This window comes from Pocillopora damicornis, chromosome 1, assembly GCF_964200805.1.
Source record: "Pocillopora damicornis chromosome 1, jaPocDami1.2, whole genome shotgun sequence".
Classification (NCBI taxonomy): Eukaryota; Metazoa; Cnidaria; class Anthozoa; order Scleractinia; family Pocilloporidae; genus Pocillopora; species Pocillopora damicornis.
In genome coordinates, this window is record NC_142670.1 from 19,769,982 (window position 1) to 19,792,481 (window position 22,500).

At 43.0% G+C, this 22,500-nt stretch overlaps 3 protein-coding genes, 1 non-coding gene and 3 pseudogenes across 4 annotated transcripts in view; 6 read left to right on the top strand and 1 right to left on the bottom strand.

Annotated features, from left to right (window-relative positions):
- The window catches only part of LOC149052611 (uncharacterized), a 7,858-nt gene extending 4,519 nt beyond the window's left edge, over positions 1–3,339 (top strand). The window contains exons 1-4 of the mRNA XM_089181273.1: positions 1–1,143; positions 1,301–1,954; positions 2,707–3,081; positions 3,188–3,339. The exon at positions 1–1,143 is cut by the window's left edge and continues 4,519 nt beyond it. Coding sequence (XP_089037399.1) covers positions 1–1,143; positions 1,301–1,954; positions 2,707–3,081; positions 3,188–3,339 — 2,324 coding nt within the window. The remainder of the gene's footprint in view (positions 1,144–1,300; positions 1,955–2,706; positions 3,082–3,187) is intronic.
- Positions 3,340–7,516: 4,177 nt separating this feature from the next.
- LOC149052612 (uncharacterized) lies at positions 7,517–10,090 on the top strand. The gene has a single exon (XM_089204436.1). It carries the CDS (start codon positions 8,985–8,987, stop codon positions 9,912–9,914), a length of 930 nt encoding a protein of 309 aa, XP_089060562.1. The 5' UTR covers positions 7,517–8,984; the 3' UTR covers positions 9,915–10,090.
- A 1,884-nt stretch (positions 10,091–11,974) lies between these two features.
- Positions 11,975–13,162, top strand: LOC149052613 (uncharacterized; annotated as a pseudogene).
- On the bottom strand, positions 12,853–12,971 carry LOC149052614 (5S ribosomal RNA; annotated as a pseudogene).
- Positions 13,163–13,225: 63 nt separating the features above from the next.
- Positions 13,226–14,487, top strand: LOC149052615 (uncharacterized; annotated as a pseudogene).
- A 4,125-nt stretch (positions 14,488–18,612) lies between these two features.
- LOC149052616 (U2 spliceosomal RNA) lies at positions 18,613–18,799 on the top strand. The gene has a single exon (XR_016182134.1). It is a non-coding gene; the product is annotated as a U2 spliceosomal RNA (small nuclear RNA).
- Positions 18,800–19,657: 858 nt separating this feature from the next.
- LOC149052617 (uncharacterized) lies at positions 19,658–21,804 on the top strand. Its single transcript, XM_089204870.1, has one exon. The coding sequence runs from the start codon at positions 19,677–19,679 to the stop codon at positions 20,172–20,174; it is 498 nt and encodes a 165-aa protein (XP_089060996.1). The 5' UTR covers positions 19,658–19,676; the 3' UTR covers positions 20,175–21,804.
- Positions 21,805–22,500: the final 696 nt, after the last annotated feature.

The following is a 22,500-nucleotide window of genomic DNA, read 5'->3' on the forward strand; positions in this document are numbered from 1 at the left end:
TCAAGCATTGTGTCAAATGCCGATACCAGATAGGGGGAGCATACAGGCTACCCCATTCACCCCCCTTGCCTGACTTTCGCCTCAACAAGGTGAAACCATTCTCTACAGTGGGGATTGATTTTACCGGCCATCTGATGGTCAAGAATGGTAACAAGACGGAGAAATGTTATGTCTGCCTGTTTACCTGTAGCACCACTCGCAATGTAAATTTGGAGATCGTTGATGACATGACGACCGATCAGTTCCTTCTTGCATTCAGGCGTCACTGTGCCATCTATGGAACTCCTTCACTGATCCTGTGTGATAATGCCAAAACATTCCAGAAAGGGGATGAAGAAATTCAGAAGTTGTTCCAAGTCATAGAAGATCAAACCGTGCAGCATCACTTCGCCCAGAAGAGAGTTCAGATGAGGCATATTCCTGCCAAGTCACCGCACTGGGGAGGCATGTATGAGCGACTGATTGGAGTAGTTAAGTTGTCAATCAAGAAAGTTCTTTGTCGCGCGCTCATTAGTCTACCCGAGTTACAAACACTCATCAAAGAGGTTCAAGCAGTTGTGAATGATCGCCCAATCACATTCGTCTACCATGATGTGAATGATCCAGAGCCCTTGACACCGTCAAAGTTGCTGTATGGGTTCGATGTTACAGCTTTGCCACACCCTGTTGTTGATCCTGACGAGTTGGAGGATGAAGACTTCAATGATCATGATCAACTCAATAAGGCCTTCAAACGACGCTCATTGCTATTTCAGCACTTTGTTCAACGGTTCAAGAGTGAATACCTTGCTTCGCTTCGGGAACGTCATGTGTATCAGTCTAAGAAGCGAGGATCGCAGGAGGAGATCATTAAAGTTGGGGATGTCGTACTTATGCACGCTGAAAATGTTCCTCGTAGTTCCTGGAAGTTAGCCATTGTAAAGAAAGTTCTTCGTTGCAGTGATGGCCTAGTTAGAGCGGCAGAGATCAAAACAAATTCCGGAGTCACCAACCGTTCAATACATCTCTTGTATCCCTTGGAAGTCACACTAACGGACTCTAAGGAACACTTTACAGGAACTGAACTGCAGATTCCACAGGTCGAAACACTCAGAAGAAGCAAACGAATTGCTTCGCGCGCCTGCCCCCAGTATGTGGAATCTGGTGACTAGTAATCTAGACCGCAATCTTATTAACCTGCGGTGTGCATGCGGCACATGCGCAGAGACAAAAAACGTGCTCGACTGCACGAGAGAACCGCCATGTTGTCAATTAATTCAGTCTTGTGGTTTACACAACTCAAGTGATGTTGACTCTTCAGAAGAAGACACTCGTGTTCTTATCAAATCACCTCAAAAGAAGAAACATTCTGCAATTGACGAGCCACTTTGTGACAGTGATGGCCCTGGCAATCCAGATGCACCCCATCAGGAGAATTGCGAACTCCATGAAACTTTAATAGGTTGTGGGGGGTCTGAAAGTGACTGGTCTGATAACTTGTCTGAAGACCCAGAGAGTGCTCCTGAATCCACCTCAAGCATTGAGCACCCCAGCTCTGATGAGGAAGGAGCCGAAGATGAAGACACTGAGAGTGAAGGTGATATGAATCCTGGAGAGTCAGGTGAACTTCCATTATATGATGGATCTACATTAACAAGTGCCAATTTTGATGCATTGTTGTTAGCCCTTTTCAAGAAGCATCACATGTCTGAAGCTGCAAAGGAGGACATGTTGAAACTATTAGAACTTACTTTGCCAGGTAACAACAGTGTCGCACCATCATCCTACAAGTTTAACAAAAGACATGACGAGTGCTTACTTCCTTATAAGCTAATGGAACTCTGCCCTACATGTCACAAAAAAGTGGAAAAAGATTTGTGCAAAAATAGTGATTGTGGAGGTGAGGGAATGAAAGTTGAAGTACTCAGGTTTTATGAAATACCTCTAAAACCACAGCTTCAAAGACTACTTCAAGGTAAGAACAAAATGTAAAATGTACATTTAATAGAAAGTCTATGGCTAGACATACTCTACTGAGTTAAAAACCAAAAAAAAATAAATAGAATGTCTCCTAACCTTTGTTTTTGACTAGTTTGATCTGGAGCCTCATTTTATCTTTAAAGTTGATTCTCCAGTAAATGCACGTGAAACCTTACAATCATCAAATATTCACAAAGTTATGAAAATTCTTTGCCAAGTCAACATCACTCTTAAATTAGGGGTTAAAGGCTAGAGGAGCTGATAACCTGAAAAGCACAAAAATTGTTCAAAAATATACATGCTTTAGGCAGAAAAGTCAATGAATGATTATTACATTATTACATTATTGAGCAAAGATGTACCCTGTGGCACCTTTTAACCTATAAGCCAGAAATCCTTTCTATGTGACTTCTATTAAGGGATCCCTTATGCAATTAACTGACCAATCTAATTAAGAGAAGTGAAAAAAAGAAAATTCTACATGTGAATTATTGGTCATCTTTGCTGTAACATTGGTCCTAGGCATAATTGGCACCCCAGAAAAAGTATTTTTGCTGTAAGGTTAATTTCATATTTGAGTTAATAATTTATCCACCAAAAAGTGCATTATTGGCCGAAGATATAGTTACTAAGAGTGAGCAATCATCATACTTGGTGGTTAAAATAATTGGGTTTTTTTTTTATTATATATTCTCTTACAAAGGAAAGGGTAGGAGTTAAAACTGTTCCCTCCTGATATATTTTCAGAACACTGGCAATTGATTGAAGACTATCGAATGGTTATGGCACAATTGCCAGCTGAAGACTGCATAAGAGACATACAGGATGGTAGGGTGTACCAAAATTTCATCCAGCATGACCCTCGCACCAGAGGAAGGAAAGTACTTTCAGTTGTAGTTAGCAGTGATGGGGCACCATTGATTAAGTCCAAGAAGTTTAGTATCTGGCAACTTATTTGTTTTCTTGTGGAGTTACCTCCTCAAGAAAGATACAAATTTGAAAACATCCTACTCATTGGGCTGTGGTATGGGAAGTCTAAACCAAATGTGCCACTATTTTTGAAAAATTTTACTGGTGAATTATCCAATTTGGCAAATGGCAGTAATTTTAACAACGAAACAGGTGAACTTGTGCCATCAGTGTGCAGAATCCAATCTGTTGTGCCTGACCTGCCCGCCAAAGCCTTGCTTTTTAACATCAAGTAATATAATGGTAAATTTGGCTGCAGTGTATGCAAACATCCAGGGAGGTATGACCGGCAAACACGTGCAAGGCTGTATGAATACAGGCCCTCTGGTACTGTGGCTGTCAGAACAGCACAAGAAACCAGGATGTTTGCAAGAATTGCAGAGGCAAGAGGCACCACTATATTCGGCATAAAAGGAGAAAATGTGTTTTCTCAATTAGTTGACATTCCAGACAATGTACCTATTGACTGGATGCATTGTGTTTGTGAAGGCATCCTTAAAAGACAGCTACTCAAACGGTGGTTCGATCCTCAGTAGGCTACAGATGCATACAGTTTACTAGAAATTAGTCATGAGCTAGGCAATATGTTTCTCTCTATCAAAGTGCCCCATGACTTTACTAGAAAGCCACGTAGCATTGCTGAGTTAAAACACTGGAAAGCATCCGAATTTCGTTTGTTTGCCCTCTTTGCTGGACTGCCATGTCTTCGATATGCTGTTCTTTCTGATGAATTTGGTGTAGACCACTTTTATCACTTTGCACTTCTTTCCACTGCCCTTCGTTTCCTGCACTCAACTCCTATTTCTAAAACTTGTGTAGAGAAGGCACAAGTTTTGCTTGATAACTTTGTGAGACTTTTACCAAGTCTTTATGGTATTGAGGAGTGTACTTACAACTCCCATGCTTTATTCCACTTCCCTTCCCAAGTTCTTGACCATGGTTCCTTGGCACTTACTTCTGCTTTTGTATTTGAAGCATTCATTGCTCACCTTAAAAATCTGTATTCTGGAACAATGGGACTCCCAAAGCAGATGGTGGAAAAACTAGGCGTAAGCCAGACCTACAAGGTGCACGTTTTGCAGAAATGCAAATCAACACCCAGTGCTGCTAGGTTTGCAAAACATCTGCTTGGTGAAAAGCCCAGTGTTCGGTATACAGAAGGGGGAATCCTGCTGCATGAACCTGTGCACTTCAAGAAGCTGACACAGTTTCAAAATGTCCTTTCTGCAGCATTTGGAAGGGGTCCTGACCAAGAATACTTGGTTTCCTATAGGATGACAAAAGATCATGTCACCTTCCACAGCATGATGTATCCTAGAAAAGGAAATTCGTGCAGTTACCTTGTTCAGTTTTGTGCACATGGGAGGAAATGCTATGGCAGAGTGGTTTGCTACATCCTCTTCCAGAATGTTGCCTATGCATTGATCACCGAGTATGGCTTGACTGGATAAAATGTTTGCCAAGAGCTTCCTCTACCACAGGATGTGGTCCTGAAGGAAATTGTTCATCGAAACTTAATTGGCCAACATTTTCTCCAGGTTCAAGAAATTGAAAGTCTCTTGCTTGTGAAATGTGCTGATGTTATCAACAGGTGTCTTCATGTTCAAGGCGAGGATGGAAAAGGTTTCATCACCTTTCTAGACACTACCTATGAACATGATTAGTAATTATTTTAAACTAGCTGTTAAATGTCTTTCATACTCAATCATCAAATGTAATCTGAAATATCTGTCCAAATTTAATCTGTTAATACTGTAAATGTTATATTTCCCGTGCACTAGACCTCTGCTCTGCCAAGGTTTTTTCAACACTAAGATCAAACCTCAGTGCACGTGTTTTTAACCCTTCTTATTTTTGCCTTTATTTTTCGGATGAGGATCTTTTAACTGGAGTCATATTAAAGGAATACAACATTACAGGGTGTGAAATCAATTTTTTTTTTCTGAAAGCCACTTGGCTCCTAAATTCTTCAAAGTGGTAGCCAATTCAAAAAAAGTTAGTCGCCACTTTCAAAGACAAACAAGACCTTTTTTTATGCTGTCAGCGTTCTAGATAGACCCTCCAAAATTAAGTTAAGGAAAAGATCTTTAAAGTGCTACAAGTGGACACTAAGATGGATGGTATACAACGTTCAGGCTCACCTTAATCCAAGATGGCATCTAGTTGTCGATCGAGATGCATGTACTGCGTTTTGGAAACAAACTTAACGAGGAAGTTTGCCGCGGATTTAGCCTTGCAAATCTTTTCAATTCACTATTTCTCTTAGTAAAGTCATGATGAAACATTCTAGTCGCCAATTTGGTGACTAATTTACAGGATTTGGTGGTCAAAGTGGAAAAATTTAGTCGCTTTGGCGCCTGTATCGGGCGCAATTTCACGCCCTGCATTACAGAATCATTCTGGATATTAGGAGATGAACTTTGTTTGTTTGTCTCACGACAATTTGTCACTTTTGATGTAGATCGCGACATTTGACCACAACATTGCAAGTCATCATTAATTGATGAGGTTGTTTGTTTACGGGTCGCTATTTGTAGCACGTTGGTATGCTGTTATTGGTGCATTTCGATCCTCGTTATTATTCCGGTTGTTAGATGGTGTTCCCTCATGGATCCTCATAAATCAGCTGTTGTGTTGTTTGATTGTGGGTATCCAAGCTTCAGGAGTGTTGATTCCACTATCCCTAATGATGTTGTTGGGATGAAGTCTTCAATGGATATTGTAGCAATTTTCAGGGTCATGGACAAGGCTCTAGCCTTTTTGTAAGGATTCCTCATCAATCAATCAATCAAACTTTATATAAAGAGGGTGACACTTAATAGTTAAAAAACCTAATGAATTAATGTGGATCTCTATAAACATTGTTACAATTTAAAAAGAACCTATTATAATTAATAACCTAATTAAGAGTTAAATTAAAACTTGTGAAAATTCACATTTGTACAACAAATCAAGATCTAAAAGTTAAAGGTAAACATATCGCTCATATGGTTTTGTATTCGAACATTGTGCTGAGCATAGTTGATCGGATTGATTGAAACATGGAATTGACACTGAATTGGTGACTGTTACAAATACCATTATTCCAGTGGAACAATTACCTCTTTAGAAAACAGCTGTGTTTGTGTTATCAGGTCTGAAATTTGTAAACCATAGATGCTTACTTGACTTTATTGATATCACTTTTGATATCATGTGTGCAAGGTTTTAAGCCATATGCATCATGCTCTATTATGTACTGAATAGGATGCGCATTTCAAGTCACTCAGGAATGTGCTGGAATAAACTTGATAAAATCTTGTCAAGAACATTTTGAATTCTTACTGATCTTACAAATTAAGATTCTTACAAAACTTTTACATAAACTTTAGATAAGATCCTCTTTGGAACCTTTATGTCAGGAGTTACATTTACTGATCTTTGATTATTAAGATTCTTAAACAAACTTACCACGATCTTGTTAAGGAGCTTTTAAGATCTTACTAATCTTACAGATTAGGATTCTTACAAGATTCTTACATGAACTTAATAAGATCTTGTTAGGAACCTTACAAGATTCTTATATAAACTTGATAAGATCTTGTTAAGATCCTTCAAAGATCTTAACTCTCATGTGTTGTAAAATTTTGTTAAGATTCTTACAAGATTCTTAAATATAGTTAATAAGATCTTTTAAGATCTTACAATGCTCAAACTTGGTTAAGATTTGTTCAAGAAATTTGGTAAGATCTTAGTAAGATTATTAATTCTTAATAAGATCTTAATAAGATCTTAATCTTAATTGCCACCTTATAAGATTCTTACAAGATCTTTCAAGATCTTACAAGATCTTCCAAGATCTTAATAAGATTTCCACCTGGGGTTATGGGGAACTTGTTATGATTTGGAAATAAAAGTTAATGTTGCACATGCAATATTGAAGATTTCCAAAAGAGAGCAAAAATTTATGCCCATGTTTACTTTACTGAAAGGTGCAGAATAAGGGTCCTTGGGTGAGAGCACAGTGATTAAGTAGAGCAGAGACCCTTTGGCTAATTCTTGCCATGCACTGAACAGAAATCAAAGTTAGAAGTTCATTACAATATATATATATATATACACAAATATATATATATATATATACACATACGAACTCACGACTTTAACAATAATGTTACCATAACCATTATAGAGCAAATCCGAAAAGATCATTTAGAGACTGACAAAAAGAAAGAAGTCCTTAGAGAAAGAGAGATTTTTTGGCAAAGAACATTAAACTCCTATCAGCCATATGGACTAAACAAAAGAACTGGATAAATCTTTTACGCGAAAACCTTTATAAAGTTTTAGGTACATAAATTGTTTATAACATACGTTATAAAGGTTTTAAAACTGTTAACCAATTAGAAACACTAATTGTTTACGAGAGATTTTACTCAGCATTTAATTAAGCAACATGCACTGTACTACGTCACACAATTAACCAATTACGACTCTGTAACAATTGCATGTTAAGGCCCCTGAGGAAGGCAAATGCCGAAACGCGTCGGGTCTTGAATAAAGCGTTGAAAACGGAAGCACATTCTCCATTGTGCAAATTATATATATAGATACACTTATGGCAACAAGTTAACACTTGTTTATGTTTTTGATGATGACCAATAAGCACGGAACCCAAAAAATTCAGTAACTGATGTATACGTTGTTAGTGTTATGCAGTACTAGTTATCATTTGAAATTAAAAGTTAATGTTGCACATGCAGTATGGCCTGGTTTACTTGTGTCAACTATTACTGTTTCTCGTATGTAATGATATACGCTTCCCGTGTGAAGGACTTTGTTCTTTCTCTTGAACATTTTCTTGTTGTTGGGTTTTTTTTTAGAAAAATTCTAATTTTAAAGAAACCGTTCACCTTGAGACTTATGGGTGTTAAGCTCACTGAAGATTAACCACACATACCATGTAATTAAAGGAGTACTTTAGTTCCTTAACTGTTTATCAGACTGAATTTAAGACTCTTATCCTCTCCGCTTCTATGGGTCGTACTACATTTTCCTTTGCTCTGCATTGACTGATGTTAAGCCCAGTACAAGTACCTAAAACAATTGAATACAATAAATAATATAAGCTTAACTGCTTTGTACCTGCGATGTACACTCCATTTTCGGCGGGTAAAACTTTTGGAAACCAAGAAACGAAAATTATCCTCTGTGCTTTCTCGCATTCCATCTATTCATCTCCCATTCACAACTTGTTTGCGGTTTCTTTTGGCATGAAATCACAGAAGCACCTAATGCAGCTTGTTCAATCGCTGAGCAATCAATGCGCCTGCAATCATTTGCTCAGTGGATTCTACCCATACCGATACAACCCTTCTGGGACCCTGGGCCCTCTCGAATAAGTAAATTACGTTTGCCGCCTGGTGCATTCCTTCCTTCCTTTGTCTCTATTTTTTCTCCCTGCTTACCTCTCCTCCATTCTTTTTTCTTTTTTTTCTCGATACGAGGCTCGATTGAAAAATGGAGGCTCGATTGGAAAATGGAGGCTCAATTGGAAAATGGAGGCTCGATTGGAAAATGGAGGCTCGATTGAAAAATGGAGGCTCGATTGGAAAATCAAGGCTCGATTGGAAAATGGAGGCTCGATTGAAAAATGGAGGCTCGATTGGAAAATCGAGGCTCGATTGCGTAATCGAGCCTCGTTTGTCGTAGAGTGGCAAAACGAGGTATCGTGGTCGTTTTAGATCGAGAGTTTTTGGTGTGGTTTACCAGAAACCTTGAGTGATCCTTTGAGTTTTTCAAAGGGGAGGGTTACGCGGTTGTCTCCGCCCAACCTTTTCCGTCTAAGATGTTTAGGGTTACCTTTGGAAAGGATAGCGTAAGGGCTAAGGCTGTTTTTGAGGGGCTGGGTGTGATTACTCTGGATGGGGTAGAGTGTGAGGTTGTGTGCCCCCCACCCCCAGCGGGTGGATGTCCTTATTAGCTGGTTCCCATTTGAGAGGCCTGAAGCGGAGATTTCTAACGTTCTAAGGAGATACGGTGATGTGAAGCCCGGCCACTTTCAGAAGTGGCCTGATATGGAAGGCGTTTATACCGGCACTCGGATATTTCCAATGGTTGTTTCTAAAGATATTCCGAGGTTTTTGTATGTGGGCAAGTACCGCATGAAAGTGTGGTATCGTGGCCAGCCTGTTACATGTGATTTTTGTCACGTGGCTGGTCATAAGGCCGCAGATTGCACCTCAAAGGGCAAGTGTTTTAACTGCAAGGGGCAGGGGCACTTGTCAAAGGATTGTCCCCGTCGTGTGGACTTTCCTGTTACTGAAGTTGCTCCCCAGTTCCCTCCTGGTGGGCAGGCCCCTGAGGGGGACGGTTCTGGTAGTCCTACTGAGGACCTGCGGGATAATGAGCTCGATCCTGACTCTGAGGGTCAGTTATACTATAGCGGCAAATACAATGATAAGAGCCTTGCTGTTTTAAGGGGTGATAATGTAAATGATCAAGTAGAGCCAGCTCTTAATGTTAATGCTGATAGTGTAATTGCTAGCAATATTATAAATAGTAATGGTAACGTAAATGCTGCAGTCCAAAACCCTAAGGGGGACTGTGCTGCCAATAATGTAAATGCTGCTGGTAATTTAATTAGCCCTTGTAGTTCAGTATCGTCTGTTAGCAAGGCTTCTTATAGTTCTGTGGTGGCTTCTGGGGAGGCTGCTCGCATTGAGTCATCTTGCAAGGGCTCGTCTTCTGACGAGTCCTCGGGGGACTCGGATATGTCTTGTGCTCCTGGCTCCCGGAAACAGGCTGCTTCTGAGGTTTCGTCGGCTGAGGCCGCCACCTCTGATTCGGACGCTGCAATGATTCCGCCCTCTCAGGCTCCTAAGTCTGGCAAGAGGGCTGCTTTGAATGTTCCGGCCTCTTCGGGCTCCCACTTGCTCCCAGGTGGGACTGCTGGTGCGGCGTTAGCTGCTATTTCGCAGGGTCCCTCATCTGTCGTGAAGAAATGACTATGACCTGTCCTCTTCTTATGGCATTGTCTGTCCTCTCCCTCAATTGCAATGGAAACAGGGATCAGCCCAAGCATGCTGGTCTCGTGCAGTGGTTGCGTTCCCTCCCTGTATGTGTAGACATTGTCTGCCTTCAGGAGACGCATTGTCTGTCCTTGTTGGAGTGTTCTTTGTGGTTTCAGGTATCTCCATCCTTCTTCATCTAGCTTTTCTTGGACCAGGTGGGATGGCTCCCGTGCCTCCCGTATCGATCTCTGTGGTATTCCGTATGTGTGGGTATCTTCTGTTCTCTCGTGTGATCTCCTTCCCTGTCCCTTTTCTGACCATTGTAGTCTCCTCACTGTTGTCTCGATCCCGGATGTTGTCCCACCTGGCCCCGGTCTCTGGAAGCTCAATATTTCTATCTTGCAGGAGCAGGCGTATGTCCTTTTAATTAGTGACTTTTGGGCGTCATGGCGCTCCTCAGTTCTCCATTTCCCCTCACTGGCGGATTGGTGGGATGAGGGGAAGAGCCGCATCAAAGGGCTCTCTATTCGTTATTGCTGCTCAAGGTCAGACGCCTGGTCCTGTAATAGGGAACTTCTTGTGCATCTTGTTGACCATCTGAAGTCCAAGGTGGATGCTGGTTACATGTCTTGTCTTGGGCCTTATCATTCTGCCCTCTCTGAATTGGCTGTCCTGGACTCTGAGGCTGCGAGGGGCACTCAGGTTCGGGCTAGGGTTAGATGGGGCGAGGAGGGTGAGATTTCGTCTCCCTATTTTTTCCGCCTTGAGAAGAAACGGTCCGTGCATCGTTGGATTTCTGCACTGAGGGAGAGCGACGGCTCTATTGTCTCCTCTCCTGTTGATTTGTGTCGTTCGTTGTCCTTGTTCTACTTAGATCTCTTCACTGCTTCTGACACTGACAGGACTGTGCTCAGTCCGCCCTCCTGGGGAACTTGTCATCTGTCCTCCCCGGTGATAAGGCGGCTCTGTGTGAGGGCCATCTGTCAGTTATGGAGGTTTCTTCTGCACTCCTCGGTATGGCCAGGCGCAAGGCATGGTCTGCCGGTAGAATTTTATGTTAAGTTCTGGGATGTTCTCGGTCCGGATCTTGTCTCCGTCTTAAATTCTTGTCTTGATTCGGGTTCCCTGGCTCTTTCTCAGCGCAGAGGCATAATCTCATTGTCTTTTAAGAAGGTTAATCGCCTTGACCCTCATAACTGGCGGCCGATTACCCTTCCTAACGCTGATCATAAGTTGGCTTCCTATGCTATTGCTGGGTGGCTGCTCAAAGTAATCCATCTTGTTGATGCTAAGGACCAGTCGTGCGGGGTCCCCAGGAGGTTTATAGGCGAAAATGTCGCACTCCTTCGGGATGTCGCTGACTATGCCTCCTCTGGCGCCTTGGTGGCCATTCTTTCCCTGGATCAGGAGAAGGCTTTTGACCGTGTAGACTGGTCTTTCATGCAGTCCACTCTGTGTACCATGGGCTTTGGCCCCTCCTTCATTTCTTGGGTAGATTTGTCCTACCATCGGGTTCAGAGTGCGGTCAATGTTAACGGCTACTTGTCATCTTTCTTTAGCCTTTCTTGCGGTGTGCGGCAGGGTTGTCCCTTTTCGCCTTTGCTGTATGTTTTGGTCTCCGAGGTGCTGGTGGTCAACATTTGCTGTAACCCCCACATTTCTGGTCTCTGTCTTCCTGGGGCGCTTCCGCTTTCTCCAATCTCTCAGTATGCGGACGATACGTCTCTTATCTTAACATCGGATGATGCCATTGTTGCGGTTTTCGAGACTTATGCTCTTTTTGAGCAAGCTTCGGGTTCGAAGTTGAAGCAGTCCAAATCTAAAGGGCTCTGGCTGGGTGGCTGGTGTGGTCGGGTGGATCCCCCTGGTTGCTTTGGACTGGTCGTCCTCTAAGCTCAAGGTCCTTAGTGTCTTCATCGGTGTGGGTGATTTGGAGGCTGATAATTGGCACCCCAGGATTGATGCTGTGGAACGCGTACTCAACTCCTGGCGTTCTCGCTCTCTTTCATTTCGTGTCAAGGCCCTGGTTGTTAATGCTCTGGCCCTTTCCCGGGTTTGGTATGTGGCATCCCTCGTTCACATGCCTCCTTGGGCCCTAAAGGAACTTTCCTCTCTTGCTTTCTCCTTTTTCTGGTCTGGTAAGTGTGAACTGCTCTCGCGCTCTGTTGTTGTCCAACCCTCGTTGTTTGGTGGTTTTTCGGTGGTCGATGTTAAACTTAAAGTCTGGGCTCTTTTCGATCAGTGGGTGAGGAGGTTCACCTCCTCCTCTTCTGGCTGGGTTTCTTTTATGTCATTTTGGTTTAACTTTCATTTTGGTTTAACTTTCATTTTGGTGCCTCCCCTCTTGACGTTCTTTCCCAGCTGTATTCCTATCACCCCAGGGTCTTGCCACCCTTCTATAGGTCTCTTCTTCTTGCTTGGCACGGTCTGGATGGGTCTTTTTCGGTGTCTCGTGATGCCCTCGTCTATGGCGCGTCTTCCGCTCATGTCTGTTCCCCTGTGTCAATCTCGAGTACCAAGGCCTGTTACCTGTTCCTTTTGTCCGAAAGTATGGTCTCTCCACATTGTGTGGTGAAGTTTGCTGGGGTCTTTGGTGCTCTTGATTGGCGGGCCACTAGGCGTTCCCTTTTCTTTTTCGATTCCTTATTAGCGTTATTTCGAATGATTTGATATCACAGAAGTAGAATTTGACATCATAAACTGTTCATCTCGCGCGTGCTCACTGGCTCACACGCGCTCTGAAAGAAAAGTTGATCGCACTAGAGTTTTCGCCATTAGCTGGCCGATTTTTGACAAAAAGGTGTTTTCCCCCCCCGTTTTTTGCTTTGATTTTGTTCCTCAGTCACCTACGGCTCTCTATGTGAAATTGTGGTGTATGGAAAGCTATTTATTGGGATAAAACGTTTAGAGATGTTCGCAAGACAAAAAATGAAGCCTACAACACGGGGTATTTCCAGGCGGTCACCCATCCAAGTACTTACCCCACCTGATAGGACTTAACTTCGGTGATCGGACGAGAACTGGTGCTTTTGCTGTGGTATGGTCGTAGACGAGGAAATGGGGTCGAAATTGTGTTTGTTATCGGCCAGGTTCTGGCTGTAAAGCGGCCACATCCTTGAGTGTAGGCGAATTTGAAATTCTAAAGCCCTAGTTTCGTTACTCTAACCCTAAGAAATTGATACTCTAACCCTAAGAAATTGTTACCCTAACCCTAAGAAATGGTTACCCTAACCCCGAAGTCGTTACCTAACCCTAATGTATGTCTTTTTCCTCTACTCATGAGTGATAGAGTCATTAGTCAAGAGATGGATGATGGAAATAGTGAAACGCCTGTTAGGATTGTAAATGGGATGCCTGTGAATGCTGTGGATAATGAGATGACCGATGATGGAAATACGTGTGAGAATGAGGATAGGAGTGTTGTCAATGGTGAAAGTTACGCGTCGCGTGCAGCACGCACAATTTCGTTTGGGGAACGACCGCGTCAAACGGCGTCATCGTCGAACGAGAATTCGATGCCACAACGGCCTAAAAGTGCCGTCTTTACGCCAATCAGAACCACAACTGCAAGGTCTGTTTTTGATGCTTTGGTTAATGCTGATATCGACCATACCGAGATTCATTGTCTCCAACGGAAATTAAATGGCGAAGTTGTCGTCACCTTCAAAACCATTGCGGCCAAAGAAAAATTCCTCCGTTTAAACTCTCTCCAAGTCAACTCAGAAAACTATGCCCTTCAGGATATTGATAAACCCCAGACTTTCTTAACCATCTATGATGCACCTTTCGAGCTCTCGGACCTCGCAATTATCAAACGCCTAACTCCGTTTTGCGAGGTCCTCCATTATCGACAGGGAAAACATTCCCTCGCACCAAATATCTATAACGGGTTGCGACACTATCGTTTTCGCATAATTAAACTCATTCCCAATTATTTGCGGTTCGGCAAATATCAAATCTATATTAAATACACCGGCCAAATTCCTACTTGCTGAAAGTGCAACCATCCTTGGCATTTCAGCAATGCATGCCTGAATAAAATCTGCTTTAATTGTGAAAACATCGGCCATGAGGCCCGAGATTGTAATCTGCCGACTCTCTACTGTATATGCAAAGAGGAAGGACATCGCGGCATCGGCTGCGATTATTCCTGGGTTTTTCCTTGCACTAGAGGCATTCCTACAGACGAGAATAGCGATGTGGCCATTGAATCATCAGACAATGGCATGCGTGAGTACGGCCGGGACGAAGATTACACGTTGCTCTTCTCTGTCCCACCCGCATTGAATGAAACCATCGAAGTGTGAAAACAGGGTTTTGCCTTCACAAATGAACGGACGGACGGGGACAACTCTTACAAACTCTTCTGGGTGAAGGCTTTCCTTGGGGGCACTCGCTGGCTGCGGGAAGGTAACCGGAATCTATTACGGTTGCTGACTATCCTTGAGAGAATGACTAACGACAACAGGGTTGGCTCCAACGTAGATTTATTCTGCAGGCTCTACTACAATTTTGACCAGAACGGACCTGGCCAGGACTGGTTCGACCCTGCTCTTCTCTCTCTTCTCTTTTCCTCCTGCTAAGCTTTACAGAACAGTCCTATTTAAACCTAACGTACATGGATAACGTAATGCCATGAATAATCTACAGGATCATGTAATCTACTACACTATTGGCTAAGTAGGAATTTCGCCTTTTACAACATTAATTACTTTAAAGAGTTCTGGTGGATAACAGTTACATAAAAAGACATGACAGGTGGCTGTTACAGTTTAACACTAATAACAACTGCTTACGGGTGACTAAAGGAGAACTGGTAGCGTTTACGCTTTGCTGATCTAAGCTTTCTACGTGGAATATTGTATTTTTTTGAGCGTAAGCATGAAAGAACTCGATAACTAAAAATCACTAAAAATCCTATCGTTACAGAAGAACCAACATCTGTTCCAGCTGCTGTCAACCCGCCTTCTACTGCTACACTGCGAGACCTCCAATTGCGATCTTTGTTTCGCTCAGGAAACTTTAATTAGTTCAGAATCTACCCTTAAGTCCCTGTCTCGCAGATGGCCGGGCCGAAGTTTTTGGTCTCCGGCCTCTGGTAGGCAGGGGGGTGTCGTCACTTTAATCTCGTCGAGATGTTGAGACCAAATGGTTTCTTGGAAAAAAGACTCACACGGTCGTATCGTCAGTTTTTTGGTCAGGAGCAATGATGTAGATGTTAATTTAGTTAATATTTACGCTCCCACAAATCTTGCAGAGCGAAAGACTTTCTTTGATTCTCTTCACGATTTTTTTATTCCATCTTCTGCGATCATCATCGGAGGAGATTTTAATTGCTACGATAATACCTTAGATAAATTTGGTGGAGATGTTTCTATTCATAAAGAATGTGAGCCGTTGAAAAATGATTTTGCTCTTGTTGATGTTTGGCGCAATTTGCATCCCGCCTCCAGAGAGTTTACATGGTTTAATTAGTCTTGGTCTATTGGGAGTAGATTAGACAAGTTCTTGATTTCTAGGGAATTGTTGTCACCCGGCATTAGGTGTGACATCTCACCCTGTCCGATTTCCGATCATGATTTCGTTTCTCTTGTTTTTGATACCACCGGGGTCAAACGCGGCCCGGGTGTTTGGAATTTGAATAATTCTCTTGATTGATTGATTGATTGCCATTTACTTTTTTAACCGTCTTTCAGAAGTCTCCAGGATTGGTGAGAGTTCTTGAAACTGTCCATCAAAGAGGAATCGATCGTCTTCTCTCGTACTAAGTGGAGACGCTTACGTAAAGAACAAGTGTTCCTGACGAATAAATTAATTCGTCTCCGTCGACGTCTAGTTGACAGGGACAACACCGTCTCCGTTTTGATTTCCGATACAGAAAGTCGATTGAAAGCCCTTCGCGTCAAAGAGATCGAAGGGATCATGATTCGTAGCCGTGCACAATGGCTAGAGGAGGGCGAACGGCCCAGCCGGTACTTTTTTAATTTGCAAAAGATTAAAGCCTAGAGATCTCACATCTCTTCAGTTTACGATTTAAATGGCACTGAAGTCTCCTCCCAGGAGGAGATCGAAAAAGCACACGTTGATTTTTATTCGAGGCTCATTTCCGAGGAGCCGATGGACGCGGCCTTGCAGGATGATCTTTTATCCTCGTTGTCGCGTGAACTCTCCTCCAATCAAGCGTCGTCTTGCGAAGGCCAGATGACGCTTGATGAAATGACCTTTGCACTAAGAAGCATGAACGCTAATAAAGCACCTGGCCCTGATGGCCTTTCTGTGGAATTTTATGCCAAATTTTGGGATCGGCTAGGTCCGTACCTGTGCCGTGTCCTTAATACTTGCTATCATGCTGGGGAGATGTGTGAGTCTATGAAGACAAGTAACACGCGCGTCATCTTTAAAAAAGGTGATCGCAAAAATTTGAAAAACTGGCGACCGATTTCTCTTCTGAATGTCGATTATAAAATTTGCTCCAAAGTTCTTTCTCTCCAACTATCTAAGGTTTTAGAATTTATCGTTGATCCTGACCAGACCTGTTCTGTGCCCAGACGTAGAATTTACACGTTCTTAGAGATGTTTTAGATCATATCGATCGCACTAATGAAACCGGCATTTTGGTTAGCCTTGATCAAGAGGAAGCCTTTGATCGTGTTAATCGCACCTTTCTGTTAAATATGTTGTCCCGTTTCGGTTTTGGTCCATCCTTTTGTTTTTGGATCAATACCTTATATAATGGCGCCAATATGCGCATTATTGTGAATGAGTGGCTGTCTGACGCGATACCTCTGTCCCGCGGGGTGAGACAGGGAGATTCCTTGTCTCCCCTGTTGTACATTCTTTGCGTTGAAACTCTCGCGTGTAAGATCCGAAATAACCCAGATATCGAAGGCTTTCTCCTTCCGGGCGCACGAGGTTTATTTTACAAAGTTGGTGTGTATGCTGATGATACGACCTGTATTGTAAAGTCCTATCGCTCTCTCCAATGTTTGTTTAGAATGATTAATGTGTATGAGGGTGGATCTGGAGCTCGTCTCAATGTCACAAAAACCAAGGCCATGTGGCTGGGAGCATGGCGTTCTCGCGGCGACCAGCCGCTTGGCCTCAAATGGGTGACGAAAATGAAAATTCTAGGTGTTGTTTTTGGACAAGATACCGAGACAGATAATTGGCGACCGAAACTCGAGAAATTAGAGAAACATCTCAATCTCTGGAAATCTCGCTCTCTCTCTTGTTGGCAAATCATTCATAATCAATGTTTTGGGAATAAGTAAACTTCTTTATCTTTCTGCCGTTTTGTGTGTCCCTAAATGGGTTATTTCAAAGGTAAACAATCTAGTCTGGCCTTTTCTCTGGAGATCTCGAATTGAAACGGTTAGCCGGATGACTTGCCACCAATCCTTAGGGAAAGGTGGCCTCGGCATTTTTAACTTTCAGACCAAAAGTGACTCTCTTAAGTTAGCTTCCCTTATTTGTAACCTTGAGGATCGTGAATCAAAGTCCTTTTTTCTAACCAAATACTTTCTTGATTCTCGACTCACTTCTTGCCGTCCGGAGTGGCATTCTCTTCGCGATAACTCCACTCTGAGTACGCAAAATTTGACACCTTATTATGAGAAATGTTTTTCGCTTCTCACCACTCTTCGCAGGATTGTTTCCTGCCGAGAGTGGCAGGATTTTCTTTTCTCCTCCAAGAGGTGCTATACAGCTCTCTTGAGAGAGAATTCTGCTTCACCAATTCTGCACCGTTTCTGGTCTTCCTTCCTCCTGATTGATTTTGATCTCGACCTCTTCTGGGATTATGTGCGGGATGGTTTCTCCGAAAACTATAAGAACGATATGCTCTGGCTAATTGTCCTTCGCGCGGTTAAAGTGTGTGACTCTCTGAAAAATTGGGGGTATATTGATTCTAATAAATGCGCGTCTTGTTCTCGTAAAGAGACAATTGATCATTGTTTTCTGAACTGTGTTCGTGTGAAACGTGTGTGGTCCTTTTTCTCTCCTGTCCTCTCTTCTCTTCTTGGTAATGTGTTTCTGCCGTCTTGTACTCGTGTCTTCTTTTTCCGTTGGGCTCCCGTCAGCCCTAAAAATGCTCAACTCATTCATTTTTTAATCAAAACGATCCTGTGCGGTATCTGGAAATTTCGTAATAAAGCTACTTTCCATAATGGAAATGATACCCCTGAGGGTATGATCCGTTATATCCTCAGCGATATCAAGAACAGAGTAGCTTGCGATTATTATCGGCTTACTTTCTCCGAATTTAAAAATTGCTGGGAAGCTCCGGGTCTGTGCCGCTTGTGCGGCGACTCCTACAAACTGCTTTTGTAAATATTTTTGTAAATAGTTATTTAGGTTAAGTTACGGTAGTTTTCTAATATTAGGTCTTATTATTTAGGTTTTTTCTATTATTGGCTTTAGTTTAATTTTACCATTTCTCTAGTATATTAATTAAGTCTATTAATATTTAGGTATAATATTTAAGAGTCCCTTGGTATGTAAATATGGATTTGTCATGGACTTTATTAGTCTTTAATTAGTATCTTCTTGGACTTTGGAACTTTTTTTTCCGATTAGTTAATAAGGACATTATTAGTATTTAATTAGTTTTTTTCTGGAACTTTTTCCGATTAATAATTAATTAGTAAGGGCCAAGCCCACGTGCGTTCTGCACTTTTATTCTGTATATAGATTTATTGCAAATAAATCAATTTCAAAACTTAAAAAATCTGTTCTTATCAGCTTAATATCTGATACGCTGCTCATTGAGCAGCTCATATATTAAACTGATATTTGGAACTGGGCTGTGGAAAAGAGGCTTGCCTCGTCCCAGCCACGGGTTGCCTCGGTATAGCACTACCTCCGAGTGCGGCCCACTTCCCTCTGGGGAAGACACATTCAATCCAAAACAAAGTCAACGGTATAGCATTCTTTTATGTTTACAGGAGCCCCGCCCGCCCTTAGAGGGGGAAGAGGTGAAAGAGGGATGATAATTCAGACCACAGACAATGGCAGGAACGGCCGCTTGCCTACGTTTTCTGAAGCACGCAAAGCACTACCACAAGGACCTAGGGGTAAGTGGATTTTTTCACCGAGGGCAGACGCTGAAAAAGCAGACTGACCTGACGCGGGAGATTCTCTCGTGTCGATAGTATCTTTACGTGGGATCGCGCTTTTTGTCGTGGTTTTCCTCGATTTCTCTTGTGGCGGTGCTACGATTCTAGAGACTCTTTGTGGGCCGGATTTTCGTGAGTATTTTTCCTTTCTTTTTTCTATCCTTGGTCCAGTGCTAAGTACCTGCCGAGAGGGAACGCCAGTGACCTGTTTTTTCATCAGTTTTTCGTGCCTCGCCAAAAGGCTTTTGGCTTTGTTTCCCTGTAGTCTCGGGCCAGGAGTTCCTGGCCTCGGGCTGGTTTTTTTCTCGCGTGTGTCACCCATCCTATTTTTGGGCCTGGTTTGGCTTTTTTGGGGGTGTTGTCACCCATCCCATTTTTGGGCCAGGTTCGGCTTTTTTGGGTGCGGTCCCTTAGCTTTTTTGGCCCTTTTTCCCCCTGCATTTATAGTGTGCCAGGACTTCCCAGTCTCTTTTAGTTGTGGTTTCGGCCTGTGTGTTTTTGCCCACACTTTTAGTTACTGTTTTAATTTTCGCTTGTCTTTTCTCTGGCGGGTCGGCCCTTGTAGCCAGCCATCTGGGCCCTGTTTAGGGCCTTTTCTTCCCTTTTGGGTTCGTTTCCTTTTTTCTCTTTTTTTGTTTCCAATATGGTGTTCGCTTGCACGAACACTTGTGTCGTTCATCTGCCCGCGGCCATCATCTCGCACGAGAAGCCGCGGGTGTTGTCGTTTTTGGAGGAAGTCGTTGACTGTAACAAATCATCCGCTGTTCAGTTCATTCCGAGGGGCCTTATCAGGCTCACCTTTAAGGAGGTGGCTGAAAAGGAGCGCCTCGTTAGTCAGGGCTCAATCATGCTCGAAAATGTTGAGTGTGACGTAACCCCTTCTGACCGGCCTTACACCATGGTGTACGTTCACCATTATCCGGCGGAGGGGGATGACGCCCTCCTGTTAGAGCAGTTCCGTCGGTTTGGTAAGATTGTGGCGACGAAACACCAGCACTTTCCCGGGCGCCCTAATCTCTTGACTGGCTCTCGTGTCCTCACCATGTCCCTGTTGCAGCAGATTCGTGCCGAGGTGTTCGTTGATTCCTATCCTACTCGGGTGTGGTATTGGGGAATGGCCCCTTTCTGCCAGATCTGTTAATTCATGGGCCACAAGGCCGCAGATTGTGAGCTCAATGGCAAATGTCGTGAGTGTGGTGAAGCCGGTCATTTGGCTCGGGCGTGTCTGTCCCACCGGGGAGGGCGTGCTTGGGGGGTTGTTCCTGTTCTGGCCAGTGCTGCCCCCTTGGTCTTTCATGCGGTCCACTCTGTGTGCTATGGGCTTTGGCCCCTCTTTCATTGTGGTTGAAGATGTGGTTGTTGAGAAGGAGGTTGCGGATGAGGACTCGGTTGAGGATGATGAGGATGCGGTTGTGGAAGATGAGGGAGGGGAGGGAGGGGTCCGTAGAGACATACTGTGTCCTAAAAACCTATCATACAATGTTTTAGGTCCGTAGGTGTGTCTATCTGGCTTTAAATTCTTACAGTGAGGAGATACCAAATGGGTGAGCCTCTGGGACCGTCTGCGGGACTTGCAAGGGCTTGTGGGGGCGACCTGCTACTATCCACCATAAACCGTGGGAAGGATCCCTCGACCACCCCCCTCACCCAGGGCGTGCTTCGGCATTGCTTCTTGGCCTTTCGGCTAAGATCAGCCAACAAGTAAGTGATTTTTATTGTTGGTAAGCGAGATTTTTTTTAACCCTTTTTTTTTCGCTTTGTGAGTGAGATAGATTTTTAGAGATATAGATATATGCGAGAATGAGATGCCTGTGACTGCTGATTTGGATGATGAGATGCCTGTTGAATTGAATAATGAGATGCCCGTGAGTGCTGTGAATGGATTGCCCGAAACGAATGCAGAGAATGTTGAAGACCGCCATATTGTTAATGGAGACTCATACGCGTCACGGGCGGTGAAAACCGCTTCTTACGAGTACCTGCCATGTCAACAGAGAGCTGAATTCCTAAAACGTTATGCCACAGTGGCCAAGAACCGCGTTTTTTACTCCGAGCAAAAATACAACGGCCAAGTCGGTATTTGAAGCTCTTGAGGAAGCCGAAATCGACGCGACGGAAATCGCATGCTTACAACGGAAGATTAACGGGGAGGTCACCGTCACCTACAAGTCTATATCAGCAAAGGAGAAATTCCTCCAACTGAATTCCCTGCAAGTAGACGCCGAGCATTTTGCCATTCAAGATGTGGACAAACCGTTGACCTTCCTCACAATTGACGACGCTCCTTTCGAATTGTCTGACCTCGCCATCATTAAACGCCTCTCGCGGTACTGTGAAGTGCTTCATTACCGTCGCAGCAAACATTCGTTGGCTCCGAATGTTTATAATGGCCTCCGCCACTACCGGGTCAGGATCTCGAAACCGATCCCCAGCTTCCTCCGTTTTGGTAAACTTCAAATCTTTGTAAAACATAGTTCTGAAGTCCCTACGTGTCGTAAGTGTAATCGTTCCGGTCACTTTAGTAGTGTTTGTCCTAATCGTGTGTGCTTTAATTGTGAGGGTCTCGGCCACGAGGCCCATGATTGTCCTTGTCCTGTTTTGTGCTGTATCTGTAAGGAGGAAGAGCATCTGGGGATCAACTGTACATATTTGTGGTTTGTTTCTACGGTCTCTCCAACCGACGAGCAGGACGATGTTACGGTGGAATCCAACGACGACGATGGTTTGAGCGATTGCTCTTATGGTCGCGGCGCAGATTATCTACTTCCCGCTTCCCCCACTGGGTAAAATGCCAAATTTTAGTGTCATTTAAGTAAAATTAAACAACTATTAAACCCAAAGACAAATTTAAGCCATGTTTACTAAACTTAAACATGACTTAAAAATGTACCTTTGTTTAGGCGAGGTTTAAGCATTCTTAAATGCAAATTAAATCGACATTGAGATTTAAGCTATGTTTAAGTCATTTTAACCGTACTTAAATCCTTTGAAGGATTTAGGGTTACTTTAAACCACCTTAAATCTAACGTTAAACCTATTGGGGAGATTTAAGGTCTAGTTAAAGGAGCCTTAAATACAACATTAAATTTATCATAATATTTATGCCGTGTTTAAGGACCTTAAAAACACATCAAATCTTTTGGTGTACACCAAGTCTACTTTATTGACATAATCTCTCACCAGAACCAGAAACCATACGAGAGCAGCCTCCAGCAACCTTCAATGAATTAATCATAGATTAATATTAATATTATGTATTTAGTAAAGCCACAATATTTCACGCTACTGATTTTATTGCTTTTCAATTCTTTGGGTAATGAAACTGTGTTTGTTGATTGTGAACAAGAGACTTGATTTCTTGTGTTGGAAACTGTTTCACTAAAGGAAGGTGGTTGCACAGGGAATTTGACTAACCTGAGCAAATAAGGTACATTTCTTCAAAACCATATAATTTTAGTATATACCAA